Genomic DNA, 13,913 nt, shown 5'->3' with positions numbered 1-13,913 from the left:
ATGATTCGAGGTTTGTTTTTTGCCGAAAATTGATTGCGTGGTATTTTATAAATTCTCAATTTTGAGGTTTTGGAATTATGCCCTGATTTGGTTAAGAGTGTTTATTGTCTAATAACTTTTATTTTTATCGTTCTTTTGCTTATTGTTTAATGCGAGCTAGAGATGGGGGCAGAAAATATTATGTGGTTATCGCGAGTCTCAGTGCTGCCACACTGTTGCCATATTGATGGAGGGACAGCCGATACGCATAACCATAAAAATTCACTAAAAAATCCCTTGCAGCATTTTTAAAGCGGTAAATATTTGAATTTTAAATTTTGTCACTTACATATTTGTTAAAAGTAAATAGTAAATAATATTTACAATAGGAGTCAAAGTAATCGTCGCCTAGTTGAGAAATGTTTCCGAATGAATAGGCTGCTACGACCTTGACTAAAGAATGTTTGAACTTGACAAATATTTTTAAAGATTATTCTATGCCAAATTGAGTTTTGATCATTAAGGCGACGAAATGTTAAAATTCAACGAAAATGGCAACACATATGTATTACCAAACTGAGCCCAACAATGAAGACGCTAATAACTATTCAGTGAGAGCGAGAGTTGGGTTAACGATTAGCTAATGGTCAAATCAAATAGAGCTCAGAACCAAGGAAACACATATTAGCGAAAACCCACATCCAGATGTTAGTCAATAAAGCAATTTGCCAGCCGACACGTCCGACCGCCTTGCGTGGTACACTAAAATCACATTTAATAGTCCAAACAAAATTTATTGTTGGGCTACGCAGCTCGTAGATACGACAAAGATATTTTGGAGCTTCCATTGTGACGATGTGTTGTTTTAATATCTATGAAAGACGATCGCGCTTGCGCACCGCATCACATCGCACAGACCGGCTCGAAACTCTCATATAAATAGGTGGTCAGCGGTCTCTAAGATCAGTGCAAGTCTGTCAACGCGAACCGCGAGATCATCAATCAACACTCAGTTACTTTTCAGTCAAGGAGTCAAAAATCAAAACTCAATCACCATGAAATTCATTCTTTTGGTGCGTGCCTCACTAGACGTCTTGCTGCTATGGATATAACGTTCAACTAATTGTGGATTATGTTTGCCTATTTACAGACCGTATTTGTTTGCCTGGCTGTGTGCTTCATGGCCGTCAGTGCTAAGCCTTTGGAGGAGGCCATTCCCGAGGGTATTGAAGGACCTGGCAATGAGCCCATCAACCCAACCGACGATCAGTCCTTCCTGCTGAAGCTCAAGCTGCTGAAGAAGCTCCTCTTCTTGGGTTAAATGCCAACAGCAAATGGACTTAATTAGCATATTTTGTGTTTAGTTCTTAAGAATGATATTAAAAACTGAATTTTAAAGTAAAACTCGTTTTTAAATGAATAGAAATTGCCAATGAGATAGTGATGAAAAATAAAATAAGGGATATTTAAATAAAAGAAAAATATTTAAAATAAATGTATAGTCTTTTATTAAAAATATCTAAATGTAAGTGTAAAAAAGACGAATGGAAAGTTCAGGAAAATTTAGGAATACGGAAATCAGATATATACGAGAGATGATAAAAAAAGGTTAAGGAATATAAATGTGTGTATATAAAATAAAGTCACATTTATAAGAAAACTTAAAGCAAACTTAGGTTGCTCGTTAAATAATTTGAGTCTTGAAAAATTAGCATTTATATTAGCTGCTAGTTGCTAAAAACAAAATTTACAGCCATGACAACAATTCGCATTTATAAATTAGTTATTTATAAAGGTCAATGTCAGTAAACTGTTTATATGTTTATATAAGACACATATAATGCTATATACAAAACGCAATTCACTTTAGCTATGATCAAAAGAATTAAAAAACCCATTTCAAATATATATTTGAGCAAGTTAATAGCATGTAAATCGTTAAGACAAATAGCAAACAAGCCGCCTTTAAGACAAAATTCACATAATGTTAATCAGGCAGTCAACATGGTTGATCAGCGCTTGGTTCCCAGTGAAAACTATTCCAACTGAAGCCCAATTGTTAAAGCAGAAGATATTGCGTTTGTGTTGTTGGATTTTATGAGAATTACATTTATTGTGTTACGTATACAGATAGGATGAGTATGCAATTGATTTGTGCGTTTACGACTCTAAGCGAAGCGTTTAATGTATTCCAAGCGGAGAGGTTTAGGTTCCCAGTTTCATACGTGGTATTTAGACTAGAGTCAACAGGTTTAGTTGGCTGGCAGGCATTTGGACCTAGCCCAACAGCAGCTTCTTCAGTTTCTTCAGCTTGAATATGGCCTGAGCATCGTAGGGATTGTGCACGTCATCAGCCTGGCCGTAGATGTTATCGCCCTGCAAGGTCTCATCCACTGGCACAGCGGCAACCAGAGCCACAGCCAACAGGCAAATGAAAAGGGCCTGCAAAATGTTGGAATGTACTTGTTATCCTTGAAGCCAGAGAGTCGCTTGGAAGCTGTCGATCGAACACTTACCAATGCGATATACTTCATAGTGGTTAACTGTAGAGCTGCTTATTCCAAAAATTTAACTGCACTTGGTGGTCAGAGTGCCAGTGGCTTTTATACCCAAGAGTTGACGCCCGAAAAAAGATGAAACACAAAAAGAAACCCATCACTCGATGATAATATAGTATGTAAACTACGCATATTACATTGTCAGACATGTTTGGCGATACATAAACAAAAGCGCATAAATAAACGAGTCTGGTCAACAAAAACAACAGGCGGCAAGAAAATAAATAAAAATAAAGAAAAACTGACCAAAATTGCAAATTGCAAATTGGTCGAACGTGGCGCAGTCAAGACTTGGGGCCCTGCTGGTCACCTGCTCGTGGCACTTTTTGCAAATAAAGCATATATTTATAAGGCAGTGCAACAACAACAGAGATGAGAGACACGCCTGCCTCTGTTTGCATTGGTTAAGTGAGAGGCAAAGTCGGAAACGCAACCGGAGACGGAGACGGAGCCGGAGCCGGAGCCGGGCCCATGTGAGCTGTGTGTGCCACTGAAGAAGTTTTAGACGCTGTTCAAATAGACTCTATACTAAGTACGATTACTTTGAAGGCGACAACATGATTATTGATGGATAAATAAATACTTTTTCACAAAAACTCATCTGCTCTTCGGACGCAGTTTTGTGCAGCTGAGCGTTTCAGATTTACATAGCTGAACTGAAGGTTATGTCAATCATAATACAGGGGCTCTCTAATAGATCTCTGTCGCAGATCAAGGGGACTAGATTATTCGAGAGCTTTTAATACACGCTCCAGGCCTGTTAACCAGAGGTCTGTTACAGAAACTCATCAGCAGGAGTGACTGAGCCCTGTAACAGGATTTAACAGGTTCTGTAACAGAGCTCTGTACCAAGCCGCTCTACTATAACAGCTCTCTGCAATTCACCTTGAAGAGCATCTTAACAGAGCTTCTAGAATGATGTAGCCGAGTTCTCCTCCAGTGTTAATTATCAATTAGTCAACAAAACGTCGGCAATCATGACTTTTATTTTTTGTCTTTTATTTATTTAAGAACAACATTGCATTATGCGGAAACAGAATTTGTATCTATGCATACGATAAAATACCGTATCATAGCCCATTAAAATTGACATTAATTGATTAACACTTATGTGTGTGCTCGAGTTTCTCAAATGTTGTAGCTAAAGGAAATCAGGTAATCTGCGTTTCGAGCTAGATCAAGTATAATTCGCACCTCAAGTAAATCCACCAATGGACAAGGCAATTAAAATCAGTTTGGAAGTTTTGAAGACATAAAAAAAGAAAAACAGATCCATAAATATTTGCGGCTCTTAGAAGCGCCAAGACGAAATATTGAAATCAAAACCGAAATATTATAAACGCTAGCCGGCCGCTGGGCGTTGTCGAAAAAGCTGACGAATAAAGGCAAGCGAAGCAGAGAATAAACATATATGAATGTCTGTATATTTGGGATCAGTCAAAGTCAATGTCGTGCCATATTTACCTTTTCTTACTTTTTTTTATTTTATTTTATTTTTTATTGTTATCAAATGTAGTGCAGCGGAAGCGAATGGAGACCATCAGAATGAATGAGCCGACGGCAAGCATGACAAAGCATTTGCTTACGAAAACACCCAAAAAGATGTAAATTTGTTTAGTTTTATCTATTTATGCAAATGATACTGAGCTAATGTAAATAGTTGCAGCTTGTTTGGTCGGGCAGCAAAATTGTTTAAATGCTCTTTGATCAAGTCATCGTGATCAAAGCAGCGTCTTGTCACGTCTTGTCGTCGAGTTGTCTGTGCGCGCAACGCCTCTTGTTAACCCGTTTCTGTGCCCATGGGCATTTCAGTTAAGGGCGTGGCTGGCCCGAGCTGGCAATTTATTTATGTTATATGCCCCCCTCTATGGACATGTGATTCGCACATCTCGCAAATGAAGATTGTAAAGTTGTCGCAAGTCGTCTTGGAATTAGCTATAAAAGTGCGTAACATTCACTTCACATTTGTCGCCTCAATGATGTAGCACAAATGATGGTCATATAATATAATATCATATAATATAAATATATACAGATATACATATACAATATATGTAGGTCAGATGGGAACTGCTGGCGACCTTTGCCTAGATCGTAGAACACTCGACTCAGCCCATACAAATTAGTGTCTAACCGTTTAGCTGCTAAGCTGAAACAAATCACGCACACGCCCTCGCCCTCCGGACAGAGCCTCGTTTAGCCCGAATATACAAATGAGTTGATAAGCATCGGGGCATCCAATATGCCCAAACGTGGCTGGCAAACAAATCCATTAGGTCAGGCGACGTGGCGTGACTGAACTGAAAGCGAAGCGAGGCGCTGGGAGACTCTAAAATGAAGTGCTCACCCTGGCCATTTCGCTATGAGTTCCTATCGCGGAGTGCTGGCTCTGACCTGGCTGGCAGCGCAGGCATTGAGTGTAAGTATATCATATAACGGCAATTAGACTCTTGTAATAGCTCTCTCCATTGCCACCTTTATCTCTTTCTCTCTCTCTCTCTCTCTCTCTCTCTCTCTCTTTCTCTCTCTCTAGCTGAACATGCAAATTGATGAGTTCTACTCCAAGTCGTTTGTGCCCAATGACATGCTCGTCAGCTATGATGTGCGCAAACCTGACGCTCTCAACTTCAATTTGACTGTTTTGGTGCACTTTCCTGGCAAATTGCTCATTCAGGTCTTTGTGCGGCGGCTGGACGATGTGCCGGGCGGGCCGAACTCGTTTGAGATGCTCAAATTAAAAAATGTGGACTTCTGCAAGTCGCTCGAGTCGCTGCGCAACATGACAAATGAGAAATTCCACGGCGAGCCCCTGATTCCGTCCACCTTCCTGATGTCATGCCCACTGATGTCGGGCTTCTACTACGTGGAGAACGCCACCTTGGATGTTAGCGTGCTGCCGTGGCTCATCAACGATGGCAGATACTTCGCACTGCTCGAGCTGGTGCAGGTGTACGAAGAGGTAACCAGATTAATAAATTTCAGAGTAAAGGTCAGCAAGAAGACGCCCGAGTCGGAGCTGGCTGGCGAAAAGCAAGAAGCCAGCAATGAGGATGGCTTTAATGACTTTAACTTTTGATAAGCACTTAACTTGATTGGGCATGTAGAATGTGACGCTGTCGCAGCGGCTGCAAATCTCGCTAAATACATTCCAGACCTTTGTTTGCGATCATTTGGCTAATTTGTCTTCGCTTGGAATGATAAATGCATTAAGACGCAGTCGGAAGCTGAAAACATTATTCAGTTGATGTTGATACTGCGCTGATGAACTTGAGCTAAAAACACTACGAAAACGCGCATGAATTATGCGAGACAAACAGAAAAACCGAAAACAGAAATCGGGCCAAGCAAACGCGATCCCGAAAATATCTCAAATAAATCATAGCCCAAAGAGAGTCGCACGCACGCAGCCATAAATTAAAGCACGAGTATTTTTATTGCAATTCACTTGTTTGTACCAACAAATAACTAGTACAAACAACGACAACAAAGGCAGCAGCAGCAGCGGAGGCAGCAGCGGAGACAGCATGGTAAACAGAAGGCGGACTGGGCGGGGCTTAAGCCGCAAAGTACAGTGAAAGTGACGTAATGCGGTGTTGGCCATGGCAAAATATCAAATAAAAAGAGGAAGAGCCGTACAAAAAGAAGTTGAAAATAAAGGGCATTAAACGGGCGACAACAAAGTAGAGCGAAAAATGTCAATGTCTTTTACAGCGCCGGAAGAAGAAGCAGCAGCAGCAGCAGCACAGCAGCAGCAGCAGCTTCAATCCCTGACCATTGATATGGACATTGGCAGACGCTGCGTATACGTAATCTGTGTGCTGCCAGTTGTTGCTGTTGTTACTTTTTGCACAAACAAATTGCACATGCATCGCACATCCGACAGCGGCTTACATTTATTTACTTTTGCTGGACTCTTTCTTCTCTTTGTTGATCTTTTTTTTTACTGTCCACTTTTGCTTTTGGTCTTTTTTTATCGCCTGCATTTACAATTCAATGTCATAGCATTGTTGTTTTATTCCCATTTTATTTTATGTCGCTGGCTGTTGGTTGTTGCTGTTAATGCTGCATGTGTCGCAATTGCCAAATGTAAGAAGACAACCGGTTTGCGCGCCGTGTAACAGACTGCAGTTTCAATGTTAATTTGGCTGCGGCCGCTTGACCTTGAAACCTGTTGGCAACTGCAATGTGCCTGGCTTGTCTGTGGTCATCTTTGTGGTCAAGCTCATGCATTATGTATCCACGACTCATCAACTTTTATGAAGCTGCCAGCCCTCCTACCAGCCGCTGCAGTAATTGTTATTAAAGCTAAATATATACATTGTTGGATGGCCAGCCGCAAAGATCGTTTACGAGTCTCGGCCAGACATATTTAGCCATGTGGGCATTGCAATTCGTTTACTGCTTGATCACAGCTAAAGATGTAAAGCGCACTGCTAATTAACAGCAGCCTTGACGTGCTCTGTTAACCGCAAAAGAATTCTGTAACTATTAACAGCAAACAGCTTAAGCATGTTAATAACATTTGATGTTAAGCTGCTCTAGGAAAATAATTCTATTGTGTGTAAACAGGAAATGGTTAAGCCAATAAATGAGTAAATTATGGCAAGGTAATATGATGTACTATAAAAAGTATAGAGAAGGTTATAATAAACATACACACATATGGCACTTAAAATAAAATCAAAATATGTAAATGCAAATGAATATACGAATTTATATACATATTTGGTAAAACATGTTCTGTAGTGAGCAAAGAATAATTCACAGAAATAGAAATAATTGGTATATACATATATATGAATGTGGAATATGGAAGAACAAAACTAATATTAGTCACTTATCTATTTATTCTGTAGCTTATATCTAGATTTTGTTTAATAAATTGTTCAATTCTGTGAAAAGTTCGGACTTTACCTTGTAATTCACAGCTATCTAGTTATGATTTTATTCATGATTTTTGTGAATATTGTTTTCATGTGCTTTGCTCTGACGAATTGTTTACAATGACGGCATTTAGTAAACATTGGTATAGTTGATTGATTTCAAAGATCAGAGTTTGCAGCTGTAATAAAAAGTGTGTACAATGCCAAATAAACAATGTTTTTAGCTGCTTATTTACTTAGTGCTCAGCAATAGCAAATATGTTGCCAGAGAGAAAGAGAGGGAGAGACAAAGAGGGTGGAAAAAAAGAGAAAAGAACTCTTGTCTAACGCGGGCTCGAAATGTGGTTTACCATAAGCAGCTCTTGGCGTGCGAGAGTGTAGGTGTGTGTGTGTGTGTGTGTGTGTGATATGGACTGTGTTTTTAGATAAAATGCAAATTCTCGTTAATTGAACGCCAAACAAAAGCGCCGAGGCAGCAATGCTGCGAAAACATAGTTGGGTTTGAAAAATCAATTAGCAGCATAAAATACTTTGGTTTAAAGCCGAGACCCGGTTAGTTTGTAACTGCTGCTGATGCTGCTGCTGCTGGTATCAGTGTGGCATGTAAACATCCTCGCTCCTCCTTCGCCACGCATTCAACGTGCAAATATCGAGCCAGTCAGGCAGCCAGCGAGCGAGCGAGCGAGTGGAAGCAGTGGAAAAACCGCAGCTGCTGCTTTAAATTTATGCCATCGCGGTATTAGAAGCATAGTTTGCGGTTACCGCAAAGCGAAAGGTGTTCAGCTGTGGGCGTGGCACATTGGTGAGGTATTTGGCATGGAGCATAGCAACAAAGCGAAATGCAAGAAATCAAGGCTTTAGTTGTGGGCGGGCGCCCACAAGAGGCGAACAACAACAAAAAAATACAACAAAGACAGAAACAACAAAAAATGGCGCGCTTTTATGAATATTTATAACACAATGGAGCATGAAAAAGTTGTTCGGGGCTTTATGCAATGAATGTATGCATACAAGTATCCTTTTGAGTGTGTGTGTGTGCGTGCATGTGTGTGTATGTGTGTGTGTGTGCATGCATGCATGCATTTAAAGCGCCCAAGGTGGGGCGCAGTGGCCCAGTGAATGTTATCGATATCAATGCATTGCCAGAGGCAGTCAACAAAAGGGGCCCGGACAAAGGTAAGCAACGGTGAAAAGGCAATGCAGGGAAGCCCGTTTTTATTGTCGGAATTAATAAGGACAGCTTATACCGTAATGAAGCTGTTAAGAAGTGCACAAAAGCGCATTATGAAATGATCTTTCCTTAACTCGATTATCGGTCGAGCTGTTTGTTAATGCGATAATTATGAATTGAGTTGCTTCTTAGCGTCACATAGCATGGCAATCGAGCACTATATTAAATATATTTGTATGCAGCAAATGGAAATGGGTGAATGAATATAAAGTCCCTCTCAGCTCAGCCACTGCACTTCAGACTCCTTCTGTTCCGCTCCACTAACAACGTGCGGCAAGAAATCTCGGATTCTATGCAAATTGGAATGCTAAAGCGAAAGTGCATTCATTTTGTGAGTTGTCCATTTTGAAATTGAAAGCTAAAATGTTTAATTTTCAAATGCTAAACTGCTCGGCCAGCAGCTGTGTATATATGTGTGTGTGTATCAATACCATCAACAACATTGGCCATCGGCTATGCGTATGGATAATAGATATATTATGCATACGACCTGTGGGCTGCTGCCATTCCGAGTGCGTTGAGTAGGGCATTAAGAATGCCGTTTGAAGAAATGTATTCGAATAAAAACTGCCAAATGGAAATCTTAAGTAAATTATGAAATTTCGTGTTTGCATAAAATTTCTAGTAGCTGCTGCTGCTGCTGCAATGGAAATTCCGATATTGATTGTTGCCACTCGTTGCGATAGACACGTCCCGCTGGTTGGCGCCATCTAGCGGTCGCTGCATGCAAATTGCAAAATCAGTGCGTGACTTGTGAGATTAAAGAGCGTTTCTTTGCCAAAATGCTACAACTGTTTCCCCCTAATGCCAAGCGAAAGGAAACCAAAAAAATGCAAACAGCAAAAAGTCCAAACTGCATTAGCTATGGCAACGCACTCAGTTAACGCTACTTTTTCCACACCGCTCACTCGGTGGGGTGGAGCGGGACGGGGCGTGTGCCGATCGCCTTCAATGCCCGCCATTTCGCACGTGTAATGCCCCAGACAATGGGCCAACACACAGAGAGTCGCTAATCACGCATCGTCAGCCTTACAAAAAGGGCTAATAGCGAGCTAATTTGATAGAGCTGCCCAGCCGTGGCTTTTATGTGCCGCACAGTTCAGCTGGCATATTTCTTGTGTGCGACACCGTTTACAAAACAAGCCAGCAAAAACAACGTCATTTCGTGTTGCCAATTTGACAGTTACAACAACAACAACAACAGCAACAACAGAAACTATTATAAGTGACTGTAACGATAACAATTCGTACAAAGTCAAAGACTAACAAGAGTCGCCGTCCTCACTTCAATTCACTTCAATGACTGCCCCACCCGCCCCCTGCCAACGACCCCCTTCAACAAAAGCCTTAACGATTGCCCAGTTTCACTTTGTATTCTCAACTCTCAATTTTGATTTCTTTCATTCATATATATATGCATATTTATGTATGTGTGTATATATCTATCTCAATTTGGAAACATGTAGTTTTATGCATTTCTTGAAGTTGATTTTTGTGTTTCTTTTGGGTTAGCAAAAGTTTTCGTTCGCTGTTCTTTTCATACACGTGCAGGTGCGACAGGTGCGACAGGTGAGGCGCACTGCACTTCATCAGAGTTATTCAAAGTTTTGTCAGTTGTTCGGTTTATTGGCACACTTTATGGAAACTTTATTGATTTTGGCATTGCTTTGCTTTGCATTGCATTGCCCCGGCTCAAAGGTATTTTGCATGAATATATTCAATTGTAGATATAATAAATATTTCCATGTGAGTTGAGTTTCCTCATTTTATTTTTCTTTGCAATTTACAGTTATGGCCATCCACAGTCCACTTTGCACAGTTTATGGCCAGCCAGTCAATTTGATCATTCCAAGTGGAATTTCATTAGGCAATGCAACTAATTCGCATCGCATGCAGAGAAATCATTTTCTTTGGAGCTGGAGTCCGTCATCATGGCTGGGCAGTGCCTTTGGCTAACCGCAGGCTCTATTCTGCATCGGAGCATTTAAAATTTATGTCAAATTAGCGAGCGCTTCAATGACAAATGCGAGTGCCATAGAAATGGCGCATTTGCAGCGGGCCAGAGGCTCAAGCGAAAGCTCAAGCCCAAGCCATGGAGGAGGCTGTGCATCCTGTGGCATCCATTGCACTCGGTCTGTGTGTCTCTCTTTGTGTGTGTGTGTGTGTTTGTGTGTGGATGGCGGCGGAAATTAGTTCAACGGCACTCAAACTGCGGCAGTTAAACGTCGCCAACCAGCCACCCAACCACCCACCCGCTGAACCACCCAGCATCCGGGGGGAGCAGCAGCAGCGATATAGACATCTAGCTCGCTGCTGTACAACTGCACACAACTTGTCCGCCGGCACTTGTTTTTTATGGCCCAAAGGGAGCGCAGGGGCGCAGGGGCGCAGGGGTGGGCGGACGCTGCGCCTGGGTCTGGACATTTGAAGATGATGTAGTGCGGACATAAACATAAATAATGGCAATGCGCAGTTATTACTTTCTGCCTGCACCACTTGTGCAGCGTCTCGTCTCGTCCTTGGCCACATAAAAATTAAATGTGAGTGCGCGACGGAAGAAGCTGAAGACGCTGAGACGATGCGGAGGACGATGTCTTCTTAGTTGGTTGCATCCTTTAATTGCATTCTGGGCAGCCGCATCAAATGGCTAAGACGCGCTCGCCTAATGGGTTAATTGGGTTTAAGGCGACTCATTGCGGCTGCCTCGTCGCAGTCATGTGATTTATTGCTGCACAGCAAATTGACAAACGAACGCAGCAAACTTAATGGAAATGTTGTGCATACGCCGTGTGGAACGGGCGGGCAGGGCAGGGTAGGGTTGCTCCCCATTATTAATATTAATTTCGTAATTTCAATAACGCGCATTCATATATCAGGCAAGTGCCACGGGCCGACAATAAAAGAAACGCTGTCCGCTGTTGGCCGACGGCAATTGCCATGATTTGCAGCTTCCATGAATTTCGCATCCGCCGACTGCCAAAAGTCAAGGCTCAAGCAGGAGCAGCAGCAGCTGCTGGAGCAAGAGCAGGAGCAGCAGCAGGAGCTGGTGCAGGTGCAGGCGGGTGTGGTACTCTCTGACTCGTCGCAAATGCAGATTGCATGTCCTGGCCAAGGCAATGCATTAACAGTACAAACACAGACACACACTCATACACACACACACATACACGCACACACAACAATGCAGCTCTAAAGCCAAACATAAACAATAAAGAGTGCACCTTAGCTTGACGACTGGGGGGCCATGGCGCTGTGAGGGACGCAACGCACTTGCCGCTAATGCACCAAAAACTGCAACCCCGACAACCTGCAGCCCTCCTACCGCCTCACAGAGTCCCCCCGTTCGTCCCTTGGATTCGTCCCGCTGCGCTCCTTTGTGCAGTTTACTTAACAATATTTTTCATTGTTGTTGAGACGTTGCAGGTGTTTGCTGAAGCATATCAAAAATATATACGACTACGACTACGAGTATGCGAGTCTATGGCAAACGAGCCAACAGGCAGCGCAAGTGTGCCAGGAAATAAGAACTAGTTCGCTGAACTGTTAAGTAAAGTGTGCCAAATGAACTATGTAAAAGAAAATGGAAAACTTTTTGACTGCTTATTGGACTGCAAGTTCAAAGTTTGTGCATAAAATAATGAGAAATTAACTATGAACTGAACTAGTTCCAGCATAAGTTTCATTTGAGATTTAATCTATATGCATTTAATGGAATGGAAGGTAATTATATATATTTTAAATAGTACTTCTCCATGTGAAGCTTTCCAAATAAGCTTGCTAAAGTTCACCTGAACTAGTTCGAAATGTAAGTAAGCCTTCGCTGAAAATTGACAAGCGAGTGGTAGAATAGTGACCGGAACTAGTTCATTTAATTAGAACTACTCCGAAATGAGTTTAAACTACCCTAAAGTGAACAACTAAGTACCAGTGCATTGCTGTTGAAGCTCGTCGGAACTGGTTCAGTTGAGCGGAACCATTTTGAAGTGGCTTTAGCCATCACTAATGCGAACTACTTAGTAGCATAGCCCAAAAAGTAGGCAACAATACGCTGGCAATTGCCATACGAACAGAAGGAGCTGCCTGCCGGCAACGAGTGGGCTCTCCTGCTCGACTTGGCTCTGCTAGGTATGCATCCTGCGGACTGCTTGGCTCTTGGCTGGCTTGCCTTAATTATGAGTTACTTTTGTGCATGCATTTTCTTAGTCGTACCGTTTTCCCCATTTTCTCATTTTGTGTAGCCGCCTTCGTTGTCCGCGTCGCCGTCCTCATCGCCGTCCTCGTCGTCCTCATCGTCGTCGTGCTGCTCGTTGTTTAGTTTTTTGTGCAGCTTAAATCAACTGTCGGAGGGCAAAGGGCGGCAGCTGAGGTAGAGGGTGTGCAATTGGTTGGCGCTGCTGTTGCTGCTGCTGCTGTTGCTGCTGTTGCTGCTGCTGCTGCTGCTGCTGCCATTGCCTTGTGTTTGCCTTTGGCCACAATGGGTTGCACAAGGCTCGCTCGCTACGTGGGCACAACAAAGCAGACAAGTCGCCTGCTGGCGTTTGCCGCATGGTGCGAGTGGAACTGCGGTTAACTGGGAGGGAGAGAGATGGAGTGAGAGAGGGGGAGCGAGTGGGCAGAGTGTTGCCTACTGTGGCAGCTGCTTATGCTGTGTAATTCCGCGTAAAATGCACAAAGGGATCTTAACCTGCACGGCTCTCACAACGGTGTCATCCTATCGAGGTTGCCTGCATGACACCTGCCATTGTTCACAAATAAGACAATAGATAACCGCAGAGCGGCGACCAGAGAAAGTGAGTGAGCGAGAGAAAGAGAAAAAGAAGCAGAGAGAGAGAGAGAGAGAGAGAGAGAGAGAGAGAGAGAGCGCTATAAGTGTGAGATTCACAAATTGTATAAAAGATTTAAATGGCTACGCTTCGCTCTACTCATTTTCATTGTTGGCTGCAGCCATTGAAATTGATTTCTGGAGCATTCAAAAATCTGTTGAAGCAAAAAGATGAAATTTCATCACAATGTCAAACAGCTGAGCAAAGACGCCGCGACCTCGACGGATCTCTGACCCAATTGCCAAGCGACTCAGATGACAACTGAAGAAGCTCGCCTCGCCTCGCCTCGCCTCTCCCCGTCTAGCAAATGAAAGTGGAATTCATTCAATGCGCCATTTTGTTTAAGTAAATTGCATAGATTGAGATAGAAGAAGAAGCAGAAAGCAATAAAACGGTGAAAATATATGTCAATGCCGCTTGAAGGTACAATGGGATTAAT

At 42.4% G+C, this 13,913-nt stretch overlaps 3 protein-coding genes across 3 annotated transcripts; 2 read left to right on the top strand and 1 right to left on the bottom strand.

Moving 5' to 3' along the window:
• Window positions 1–937: 937 nt before the first annotated feature.
• On the top strand, window positions 938–1,383 carry LOC6582432. Its single transcript, XM_002008099.4, has 2 exons — window positions 938–1,052; window positions 1,130–1,383. The coding sequence occupies exons 1-2, from the start codon at window positions 1,035–1,037 to the stop codon at window positions 1,298–1,300; spliced, it is 189 nt and encodes a 62-aa protein (XP_002008135.1). The 5' UTR covers window positions 938–1,034; the 3' UTR covers window positions 1,301–1,383.
• A 675-nt stretch (window positions 1,384–2,058) lies between these two features.
• LOC6582431 lies at window positions 2,059–2,593 on the bottom strand. The gene is made up of 2 exons (XM_002008098.4): window positions 2,496–2,593; window positions 2,059–2,421 (listed from the first exon to the last, which is right to left on the bottom strand). Exons 1-2 carry the CDS (start codon window positions 2,511–2,513, stop codon window positions 2,257–2,259), a joined length of 183 nt encoding a protein of 60 aa, XP_002008134.1. The 5' UTR covers window positions 2,514–2,593; the 3' UTR covers window positions 2,059–2,256.
• Window positions 2,594–2,682: 89 nt separating this feature from the next.
• On the top strand, window positions 2,683–6,895 carry LOC6582430. Its single transcript, XM_044010071.1, has one exon. It carries the CDS (start codon window positions 5,077–5,079, stop codon window positions 5,611–5,613), a length of 537 nt encoding a protein of 178 aa, XP_043866006.1. The 5' UTR covers window positions 2,683–5,076; the 3' UTR covers window positions 5,614–6,895.
• Window positions 6,896–13,913: the final 7,018 nt, after the last annotated feature.

The sequence above is a fragment of the Drosophila mojavensis genome, unplaced genomic scaffold, assembly GCF_018153725.1.
Source record: "Drosophila mojavensis isolate 15081-1352.22 unplaced genomic scaffold, ASM1815372v1 contig_74, whole genome shotgun sequence".
NCBI lineage: Eukaryota > Metazoa > Arthropoda > Insecta > Diptera > Drosophilidae > Drosophila > Drosophila mojavensis.
This window is presented reverse-complemented; position numbering and strand designations above follow the sequence as displayed.